General features: G+C 40.2%; 1 protein-coding gene across 5 annotated transcripts in view; it reads right to left on the bottom strand.

Moving 5' to 3' along the window:
- The window catches only part of BMAL2 (basic helix-loop-helix ARNT like 2), a 126,225-nt gene that overhangs the window by 60,421 nt on the left and 53,757 nt on the right, over positions 1-12,047 (bottom strand). For all 5 annotated transcript variants that reach the window (XR_004483811.2, XR_004483810.2, XM_049694198.1 and 2 more), the window contains 4 exons: positions 8,701-8,780; positions 7,536-7,628; positions 4,422-4,539; positions 3,448-3,591 (listed from right to left, as the gene is read on the bottom strand). Coding sequence is in view for 3 of the 5 variants with exons in the window: in XM_049694198.1 (XP_049550155.1) it covers positions 3,448-3,591; positions 4,422-4,539; positions 7,536-7,628; positions 8,701-8,780 (435 nt within the window). In the remaining 2 variants the exon portion in view is untranslated. The remainder of the gene's footprint in view (positions 1-3,447; positions 3,592-4,421; positions 4,540-7,535; positions 7,629-8,700; positions 8,781-12,047) is intronic.

Below are 12,047 nucleotides of genomic sequence, written 5' to 3'. Positions count from 1 at the left end.
CTACACGTGATCCTAACCACACTCCCGTGAGGTGCTGTTAATCTAGCCATTGTATCAGTCTGCTCAGGCTGCTATACAAAATACCACAGACTGGTGGCTTAAACAATAGAAATTTATTTTCTCAAAGTTCTGGGGGCTAGAGGTCCATGATCAAGGTGCTGGAAGGCTTGGTTTCTCCTGAGGCCTCTCTCACTGCATCTTCAGGTGGCCTCCTCTGCGTGTATGCACCCCTGGTGTCTTCTCCTCCTCTTATGAGGATACCAGTCACACCGGATTAGGGCCCCACTCTTACGACCTCCCTTAACCTTTATTACCTCTTTAAAGGCCCTGTCTCCAAATACAGTCACATTGGGAATAAGGCCTTCTACATGTGGGTTTAGGGGAAACACAATTCAGTCCACCCACCCACTTTCCATATATTGAGAGGAACTTGCCTAACGTCACACAGTTGTTAAGCAGCATACCTGACATTAAAACTCTATTGAATTCAGAGCCCAGGCCCTGTCCACTCTGTCCTAAAGCCTGTCCACCAGCATGGCTGTTGTGAAGCAGGGCCTAGTATAAGAACCTGTGACAATGGAGGGACTTAAAGATATTTCAGTTTCTTTAATGCATCACAGAATTCAACTATAAATTAGCTCCAATTGACCATTTACCAGATATTCTTGAAATACCTGTATTTTCCCAGTAGGATTATCAATATTTATTTCAAAGGAAAGAAACTTTCCCTGCCTCTCTTATACATCTCTAAAACTTATAATTAAAAAAACAATCCTTTTAGAAACCACATGGAAGGACTAAAGTTTGATTATTACATTCTTCAAGAATGCTGCTTGGATTTTTTTTTTTAACCTATGACTATACACATGTGTTTTTGCTTAAGATTCAGTATTTACAAGACTGCTTTGGAATGCTACCACAGTACCATGTAGTTTCACAGAAGATATCTCACTTTCCTTTCGGTATCTTTACAAAGGGTTAAAAGGCCAGACACAGAAAGCACTATACCTCTAAGATTATTATTAGTGACTAACTGTATATATTCAGTCATGTGCTGTCCTAGAATTTGACAAAAAATGAAATGAAAACTCTAAGGTAAGAGAAAGGACGAGCCTAGACAAGGTAGAGTCCTACCACCGATTTGCGACTTGCAGTCCCGTATTTCAAGACAAACTGTAAAATGCCAACTTAATAAACATACATTTATTTTCAGCAAGGCCAAGATTCCTTTGGTTTCCACTGCAGAGCCTTTTACTTATTGGAATTCTGGTAGAGAAAAATGATCCAAGCTGTTTCCCATCCTAGTCAGCTGGGGCCCGCATAACAAAGCGCTACAGGCTGAGTGGCTTGAATAACAGAAGTTTATTTCCTCATAGTTCTGGAGGCTGGAGCTCCGAGGTCAGGATGGCAGCATAGTTGAGTTCTGGAGGGGACTTTCATCCTAGCTCACAGACAGCTACCATCTCGCTGTGTGCTCACAGACTGCAGACTCTCTGGGGTCTCCTCTTAGAAGGAGGGCATCACCCTCATGACCTCACCTAAACGTAATTATCTCCCAAAAGTCCCATCTCCAAATACGACCACATTGGACTTCAACATACGGATTTTAGGGGACATAATTCAGTCCATAGTATTTGCTCAAAATGTCTTGGGGGAAAAAAATCTCAAAATGTGTTTAAATTGCTTCTTTGGTGAAAGAAAGACCCTATAATGTAGACTAATTCACTGGATTCTTAATTGTTCTTGTAGACTGAAGAGCAATGATGTGGTCAGTGAATCAGGAACAAAGGGCAAGAGGACGGTCACTTATGCCTTCAGTAAATGTTTCAGTGCCTACTGTGTGCCAGGCATCATGGAAAGAGAAATGAAGCTCTCAGTTTAGTGTGGGAGGCAAACAAAAAAGTAATAATAATTTTGATACAGTGTGGAAAGGGCCGTGATGTAAGAGATGCTCAGGATTATTAATGGATTAGCAAACGCGGGTACTGGGGACTCAAGCCAACCAACAAGGGGAGGGTGTCAGGGAAGATTTCCTGGAAAGAGGTGTTGCCTGTGCTTTAATGGTCCAGGATCTGCCAATGGGCATTCCTTCCAGCAGGCTGCCCTGGTGCTGTTGTTGGCATCCTGTTTTGGAGATCTGAGTCTGGGAAGCCTCCAGGGCCACAGGCTTGACAGGCACCAATCTTTTCTTCCACACTGGGCACTTGTCAATTCAGGAGGAAACCTTCATTATGGTGGAGAAGCACATCACCAAGCTGTCCTCTTAAATCTTTCATATCTCCACTGATCATCCTGTAGTCTTCCTTATTCGGGGACAGATCGTTTGAAATGTTTGTGAGGTTCTCCTACCTGGTCTACATGTCTTGACCTTCCTGTGGTCTTAATATGAAGTTCTAAGGGGGGCAGACCCAGGGTGTCTGATTTAGTACTTCATATGTTACTGCGGTGATGGCAATGTCACTTAGCTCCCACTGGACCTCGTATAACATGAAAAAAGTCCTTCTCACTATCAGGTGAGGGGTCTACTAAAAGCACAGAGGTGTTCCTAGGGGTATCCTGTGACTCATCTATTACTTCTCTAATCTCTAAAGCAATGGCCTTCAAACATTATTTTGCACGCTGTAAAAAAACTGTAAGCGGGCTTTCCTGGTGGCGCAGTGGTTGAGAGTCCGCCTGCCGATGCAGGGGACGCGGGTTCGCGCCCCGGTCCGGGAAGATTCCCACATGCCACGGAGCGGCTGGGCCTGTGAGCCATGGCCGCTGAGCCTGCACCAGTCTTGGCACTGCTGCCCAGGGCATCCCCTCTTCCTCTACCCTTTCCTCTTCTTGTGTTCCCAAAGAATCTCATACTTGACACAAGAGTTTAAAGCAGTGGTTCTCAAAAAGAATAGAGAGGTTGCAACCTACGCAGTTGCAAGGTTGAGAAACAAAGAGTAAGATGCTAGGCCGGGAGCAGAGGGTGAGATCAGGTTTTACAGAAGTAAAATGGTTATCCTGGACACTAGCCATGCACCACAACAAAGAGATGACTGAAATATTAGTACTAAATAAGTCCACGTGGAAACTCTTTTCTTCACAGAAGGAGAGAGAAATTAATCTGGTGGTCTTTAAAACACAAACAAAACTTGATAATGTTAGCCTCTACTCAATTTATAACTTGCATCAAACATCACAGAGATTTCAGCCATGTTAAGGTAGTTGGGTTGGCCGCCAAGGTTTTCTCTCATATGGACTGCTGTGTAGGTTAGCTGATTCACTTACGGTTGGATCTACTTCACACGGTCTTGGTTCACCAGAACCAGAATTATTTAGATAAGTAAATGCTTTGGGCCTCAATTATTTGCCTTGACCATTCAGCTTATTTTTTTTTTCTTGTACAGAAAATATTTAGGACATTTAATTTTATATCCATGGCTCAAATCACTTGACATTTCAAAAGGACAATACCTTTCTTCTTTGAGTTGAGTAAGCATTCGTGCTCTTCTTTAACAGAGATTTTACAGCTCTTGATTCGACAGAAAAAGGATCGTCTTGAGCCAGAATACACACAACTCCTTCCGGTGTGGAAATTACTGTGAGCTTGCAAACCAGCTTTCATAGTGCAAAGAGGTAAGAGAATAGGTAGAAAATAATATTTTCAAATAATTTTGAAATCTATCTCCTAACATTTTCTGGTCATCTATTACTTGAGAAATGGTTATTGACATTATTATACAGTAAGCCCCAAAGTGAAACATACCAAAAAAATGTATTTGTCAAGCAATCACATTTTGATAACTTATAATCACTTGAAATTTACCTTTATATTTTTCCCCAGGGGGGCAGATAGTAAAGATAATTTAAATGAAATAAAAATTAAATGAAAAAAACCTTAACTAAAACAGTAATCAGTAGCATAAAGCATTATTATTTTTATATTATAAATAATTATTAGGCAATAAGCATTTTCAGAGAAGAAAATTATTTCTGGAGAAGATAAAGAATATGTATACTTCTCAAGCACAATTATACAAGGCCTTTCACATTGAGTAGACCTAACTAACACATTTAAGAAAGAGAATAATTGTCCCTCAGCATACAACTAAATAATAAAAAAACTCCTGCAATTTTTTTATCCCAAATGATACTTTCCTATAAATATTTTATTAGCATATGAAAAATAGAGAATATGAAGTAATCACATTTTCCCCAAAGCATCTTCAGATGAATGTATTTGTTTTTATATATGTGTACAAATACATGAATTCTCTATATAGTTATATATTTTTTTAAACTGAGGTTGATGATTATAAAGTTTACTAAATAATTCTCCTCTTGATAAAACCATAATTAGCTAATGTTTTCAAAACACTGTACAGACGTACTCTGAAGTAATAATTACATTTACATAAAATGGTAAGAATGCTGAAATGAGTACTTACTTTCGGCATCTATTAGCTTCTCTCTTGGTGAAATATCAGAGGAAGAAAGTTGTTCCTTTACTTCAGCAACATCTTTTGGATGTAAGAAGTCAAATAAGCTTTGTCCAGTCAAACTAGCCTATTTATAAGGTAGATGTTCATTGAAAATCAGTATCATGTCATTTCTGCCTTTCCTCATACAGACATAGGATACTCTTTCTTTGGTTTAAAGTGGCTTTTTCTTAAGCTGAGGTACATTTACTGTACTGGGTGACCTTAGCTTGGTCAGTGTTAAAAACAGTGATACGTGTAGATAGAAAAGAACACATGCACACAGACCCATAACTGGATACACACAAACCACATACACACACCTAATAACTAACATTCTATTTATTCTTGTTACTCTTGGTAACATCCCCAATTCACATGTTACTTCAAGGCATATTATTATTTACTTTAAACTTAACCATTAGTAAAAGAGATTATATTACAGAATAATATAGAAGTCAGAGAATACCTGTGATTTTTATGGTGTAACTCAAATTTACCATACTGCTTACAAATAATTACCATACTGTTGATAACTCAAATCCAACCTGGAATACGTCTCATTTGGCATTCCACTTCTCCCCACATGCACAGCATTCCTCAGCCCATGACTTTGCTTGCATGGTCTCATCACCTGGAATTCATTACCTTTTCTCTAGAAACTCAGTTCCCTGGCTGATCCAGCCAATTGCCTTTTACTCCCTGAATTCCAAGTTTCCTTCTCCCAACCTGAAATGTCTTCCTCCCCTTCTCTGCTCATCTTAAAGCCTAGGAGACATTCTACTTCACATGTGAAGCCCACAGTGATCACCCCTCTTCTGAACTCCTTTATTACCCAAGCAGACATTCCTACAGAAGGTAAAAAAATGGACCAGCTGGCCCAAGTGGCCTGGAGTGCTTGGTAGTTAGATATCGCTATCAAAAACAAAACAAAAAAAACCCACTAGCAATCTGATTTATACATCAGTCTATTGTGTGACTGGCTAAGATAAGTCTATACCCAGAACTGCTTCAGAGCAAATCAGTTTTTTTTTTTTTTAATTGAAGTACAGGTGACTTACAATGTTGTGCCAATCTCTGCTGTTCTAGACAAATCAGATTTCTGAGGCTGAAAAGCTGAAGACCAGACCCTGTACCATGGGGATCCCAAAGTCCTCCTGAGCAGTCAGTGAGTCTCTTGAATGGTCTCTGAAATGCAAAGTCAGTGTCCAGTGGGGCTGGCCTCCATGTTACTAATTTGGAACTTAAGAGCTACCTTGAATTGTCAAGTATCTTGGTGTGTATGTATGTGTGTGATGTTCTCTATTTCCAATTAGAAGACAGAAAAATCAAGTCTTACCCTGCTTTTGTGTCCCCACCTATAACCAGCTGCATGATTCATTTGGTTTTCACTCCCTCTGTATGTAGGTTCGTAAAATCTTTTTCTGTTATTTAACTCATTACCTATGAATGCCTTCTATCTCTCCAAATTTTCAAGTTTGGGGGGAATACAGGCAGAGATTAATGCGAGTTATTTAAGATTAAAGCTGGGGGCTATCTTATTTCTATATTATTTATTATATCTTTATATATATTATTATTATCTTTTTTACAATGGTGTGTTAGTTTCTGCTTTATAACAAAGTGAATCAGCTATACACATACATATATCCCCATATCTCTTCCCTCTTGCGTCTCCCTCCCTATCCCACCCCTCTAGGTGGTCACAAAGCACCGAGCTGATCTCCCTGTGCTATGCAGCTGCTTCCCACTAGCTATCTATTTTACATTTGGTAGTGTATATATATCCATGCCACTCTCCCACTTTGTCCCAGCTTATCCTTCCCCCTCCCAGTGTCCTCAAGTCCATTCTGTAGTAGGTCTGCATCTTTATTCCCGTCCTGCCCCTAGGTTCTTCACGACCATTTTTTTTTTTAAGATTCCATATATATGTGTTAGCATATGGTATTTGTTTTTCTCTTTCTGACTTACTTCACTCTGTATGACAGACTCTAGGTCCATCCACCTCACTAAAAATAACTCAATTTTGTTTCTTTTTATGGCTGAGTAATATTCCATTGTATATATGTGCCACATCTTCTTTATCCATTCATCTGTCGATGGACACTTAGGTTACTTCCATGTCCTGGCTACTGTAAATAGAGCTATATATATTATTTTTATTATGTATTATATTATTCTATTTCTATTTTGAAGGAGACCACAGGTGCTAGTTTATTCACTCTGTTGGTTTCAGTGCTGTAGTTTTTGAGTAACTAGTTTAAATTAAATGGTGTTCAGTAAAAAGGAGGCAAATCAGTCACACCACTAGTTAAATGAAAGACGTATTTCAGAGTTTGTTGCCAGAGCCCTGATAAAAAGCTGTTTTGTAGTGTGTGTAACTTAATAAATAATAATGCTGTCTCTTGGAGGAAATAGAGAAGGGTGACCGATATTTTTCAGACACTCAAATGTGATATCGTATTTAGTGCTTACATCCTGAGAGACAGGTATAATCATAATTTCCACTTTTTACATAGGAGAAAGCTGAGGTTCAGGAAAATGAAATAACTTGCTGAAGGAAGTGAACACTCCTGTCAATAACAAAAATTCATATTTTCCACACATCTTCCCATCTCTCTTAGTTCTAACTTAGCAGAAGCCAATCCCACAGCCCAATGGGAAGAAAGAGTTCAGAAAAACAGCTTCAAGATATTTTTTTTTTTTTACAAAATAAACATAGTGGGACTTCCCTGGTGGTCCAGTGGTAAAGAATCGCCTTCCAATGCAGGGGACATGGGTTCGATCCCTGGCTGGGAAACTACGATTCCACATGCCATGGGGCAACTAAGCCCACATGCCACAACTACTGAGCTTGTGCGCCTCAACTAGAGAGCCCGCGTGCCTCAAACTAGAGCCCATGCACCGCAACTAGAGAGAAGCCCGCATGCTGCAACGAAGAGCCCATGCGCCAAACGAAGAGCCCACACCACAACGAAAGATCCTGCATGCCTCAACTAAGACCCGACGCAGCCACACAACCCCCCCAAAATTTTTTTTTTTAATTAATAAACATAGTAAGAAAATATCCTCAGTTTTGGATACCTGATCATAATTAAGTATTTTGGAGACTGATTTAGAAATGAAGAGAATTTTTCCTCTTTCACATCCAACCACAAATAGGAAGCCTTCTGCAGTCTAGAATTTAAAAATACAAAGTGAATATTTTAAAAATACAAAGTGAATTCTGTCTCTCTCATACACATACATTCAGATTTGGAGGAAATTATTGTAGCAATGAAACTAGTAGAGTGGTCATAAGAGCTAGTAAAATTAATTTTAAGAAATTTTCTCACTACATAAAAAGACTGATAAAATCAAATTGAACCCCAGTCTAAAGTAATGTTTTTGACTTGGAAAGTCCAGGCATGGAATATCTAGTTGAGATATTTCAAAATATAAAAATTACCTATGTTGAATTCTATACTCATACAGAAACTCTGTAAAGATATCAAAACACATCAATAACAGTTGCCTGTGGATGCACTGAGACGGAAGGACTGTGCAGATTGGGATGAAGGAAGCAACAGGAATACTATATTTGAATTCAGCTGTTCAAATAAAAAAGGGCTCTTTAAAAAAATTAAAAGAAAAACGGACAAATGTATATCAAAAATCTTTCTATTTAATCATACTAAGGCATAAAGCCTAGTAGTAATAGCACAAGATCAAGACATGTATCACCTCCTGGGAGCAGGATAAGCCAATGACATGGTCATATTTGCCACGTCAAATAAACCTGTAAACCAGTGAATCTGAAACCCAGGCATGCACGTGAAATGATGAGGACAGAAATGGCAAAGCATCGACTAATAACTCATTCAGTAAGCAGTGGCTGGCTCATCTGCAGACAACAGGATCCTGAAGGAACTGAGTACAAGGTAGATGGCCTTGAAGGAGGTGCCAATAGTGGGGAGTAGAGCCTACGGTGTGGGAAGTGAGTGCAGCAGGCAGTGTAAGGAGCTTAGCATTAAAGACAAGCTATGCTCTCTCCTTTGGAAAGTGCCTATCCTCTGCCTCTACATTCATTAGCCCAAACTAATAAGACATATTTACTTGCATAACTTAAATTTTTATCTTAAAGGAAATTTGGTATAATACAGAGTCCTGTATGTTTAGAACAGGAATTTTTAGAACTAAAAATCTTCCTCCCTTTCAAACAAAAATGAAAGGACAAATACAACTTAAACAAACATATCTCTTAACTTACCTTAAGAATTAAGTGTCTGAGCTCATTATCCTGAATGAATGAAGGTCTGTAATTATTTCCTGCATAAGAACTTGTCATACCTGAAAATAAAGAAGTCAACTAGTTATTAAAAATAGAGATGGAGGGACTTCCCTGGTGGTGCAGTGGTTAAGAATCCACCTGCCAATGCAGGGGACATGGGTTCGAGCCCTGGTCTAGGAAGATCCCACATGCCACGGAGCAACTAAGCCTGTGCACCACAACTACTGAGCCTGCGCTCTAGAGCTCACGAGCCACAACTACTGAGCCCCTGAGCCACAACTACTGAGCCCGCGTGCCACAACTACAGAAGCCCGCACGCCTAGAGCCCGTGCTCCGCAACAAGAGAAGCCACCACAATGAGAAGCCTGCGCACCACAACTAAGAGTAGCTCCCGCTCACTGCAACTAGAGAAAGCCCACGTGCAGCAACGAAGACCCAATGAGCCAAAAATATAAATAAATAAATAAATAAAATAGAGTATTTCTTTAAAAAAAATTAGAGATGGAAATGTAGTAAATGCTAAGTGAACATTAGCAATGCTGTTGTTGCTATTGGTGACAACGACGATGATGGTATTTTCTCTTTTAGCATACTCTAAGACCTCTTCTGTAATCATTCTCTTTCTTCATTATTACTAGACTGAAATGTCTAGTAATACAGCCTCTCAGACTGTAAATTCTTAGAACTACTTATTCCATTATACTCAAATGTGCAGACAGTAAGAGCTGTATATTGAAAAGTAATAAAGTGCAATATATTATCTATAACATTATAATAACATGCAACAATATTCATGACTCTGGTTATTTTTATAATTTCTTAGCTTATTAAAACTGATCATATGAATTACCCTGAACAGAGAGATTCTGGAATTCTAAGCAAATTTTATGGATTCATAAGATTTCCCATAGGACCCTTTAAAGATCATATGGAGACTTCTGATAATACAAAAAAATGTATAAAATATAAATGAAATAATTCACTTTAAGCCCTTAGCATAGAGGTTACTGTATTAAAAGGAAAGTCTCTAAAGAAAGCAGAAGAGCTGGGAAAATGGTAAGTAATGATCATGTCAAAGCTAGGTAAAATTTGACCTGAGCGAAGTAAGGGAAGAACTAAAAGTACGTTTGTCTTGAGGGCATCCACCAACCTTGACAGGGAAAGCCCTTCATGGCCACAAGGGGGCGCAGGGGACAGTTCATCAAGCCAAGGTGTGCTGTCCCCAGATAATCTCCAAGCAAGGGTGATTCAAAAGTAAATCACATTTCCCTCCCTTACACTTCCCAACCTCCCTAACCCTAAACCCCTCCTTCTAGGCACCGCAAGGAAAGATACTTTTGCAAAAGAAAGGTAGGGTAACACCCTGAGACACGTTAACCATTAATTGGTCCTTGGATGAATTTATAGCCGAAACTCACCAACTACCTAAGTGGTGGGGAAAAAACAAAACCAGAAAAATCACACACACTCATGGAGTGATTTGGTAAAGTCTTCTCAGACCGGCAGCACCCCTTAAAGGCCTGGCATAAGCAAACGAAATCTCTTTTGGAATCTACCTTCTAGGTAGCCCTCAAAGAATTCCCCCAAATGACTGTTATTATTATTATTACTACCCAGTAGCCTGGTAGGAGGGAGTTGAGAAAGGGATGAAAGACGCAGACTCTGCGTGCCAGGCCAGGCACAGGAATAAATCAATGTGAGTGAGGCGCTGACACTTCCAGGCTGGCCTGAAGCGAGGTTGGCGGAATCGTGCTGAGGAAAGCCGGTCAGTGCCTGTCAGCCAGAATGGGCGAGCCCTGACGCAACAGGAGAGTGAGGACGTGAGGACGTGAGGACGTGCCAGGGAGAAAAAGAGGGCAGTCAGCAAAGAGCTGAAGCCAGGGTGAGGTGAGCTAACAAAATGCAAGCCGTGAGATTCTGTACGCCTGCCAAAGGGCAGTGACAAAGTTGATTCTCAGATTCTGGTGGCAAAAATAAATGAGGAAACATGATCACTGACTTCTGTTATAAAGTTCATCACTGTCATTAAAAAATGACAGTATGACAATGATCATTATAATAAGGATAATAATGATCAATATGACAATAACAATTCTTCCTCCTGTCCTCTGACCACCACCTCCAGCATCAAGAAACCCTGTGCTCTTTCTCTGACATCTGTCTTAGGACAAACTTCATATGGTATCACTTACATGTGGAATCTAAAAAAATGATACAAATAACAGAAACAGTATTTACAAAACAGAAACAGACTCACAGACGTAGACTCACACTTGTGGTTACCAAAGGGGAAAGGTGTTGGGGGAGGGATAAATTAGGAGTTTGGGATTAATGGATACAAACTAAACAACAAGGACCTACTGTATATGTATAGCTCAATATACACTTTGCTGTACACCTGAAACTAACACAACATTGTAAATCAACTATACTGCAGTAAAAAAAAGAACAATAATGAAAAAAAGAGAAACACTGTGCTCCCCCTTTACACTTGTCCTTTACTCTTAACAACAACCCTATGAGGCAATGCATTATCCCTGTTTCACAGCTGTGGGAGTTGAGGGTTAGAATGTGAAGTAACTTAAGTCCCATGGCAATTAAGGCAGGGAGCCAGGATTCGAACCCAGGTTTGCCTCCAGGACCCACGCATGCATTACTGGCTCCCAGGTGTTCAGACCCACGCAGGTTCTCGGAAAGCACCTGCTGCTGCAGAAGAAGGCTTACTCCAAATGTGGTCTGCAAACCACTGTCGTCATCACCCCGTGGTGAGATGAGCACAGAAATTAAGAATACACATTTAGACACTTTTATGGAAACGTAACACTGTTGTGGCATCCCAGCCCATGAGCGTTTTTCCACTGATTAGTTGTACCGTATTTTACAATGGATGGGGGTGGGGAGGACTTGCTCTCCCCTCCAGATAGTCTGCAAAGCACTGCTGCAGAGTGTAGAGAAAAAAAATCATTTCACCATCCTCTGTCTTCAAAGTAATTACGTGTGGACCATCCACGTGCAGCCTTCTCATGATCTGGCATCTGGGCATTTGTGGATCGAGTTGGGGTACACTCTGGCTAGGGCACTGGAATGCAGCCCCAGCTGCTTTAAGTCATCTCATCCGTGGGTAGCACTGACTAAGGATCTGGTCAGGATGTGTGATGCGTACATGACCACTTCGCTTCAGCTTAGAAGGGCCAATGGTGAAATCTACGCTCTGTTCCAAAGAATCCCTTCTGGATTTAGGAAGCATCTCCTCCCTACTGAGCTGCCCCTCGTCCCACGCGTACTTCCACATAACATTTATCACACTGGGTGTTAATGATCTCCTC

Source organism: Orcinus orca, chromosome 11 (assembly GCF_937001465.1).
Source record: "Orcinus orca chromosome 11, mOrcOrc1.1, whole genome shotgun sequence".
NCBI classification, from domain to species: domain Eukaryota; kingdom Metazoa; phylum Chordata; class Mammalia; order Artiodactyla; family Delphinidae; genus Orcinus; species Orcinus orca.
Note: the sequence above shows the minus strand (reverse complement) of the source record. Positions and strands in the feature narration are given on the sequence as shown.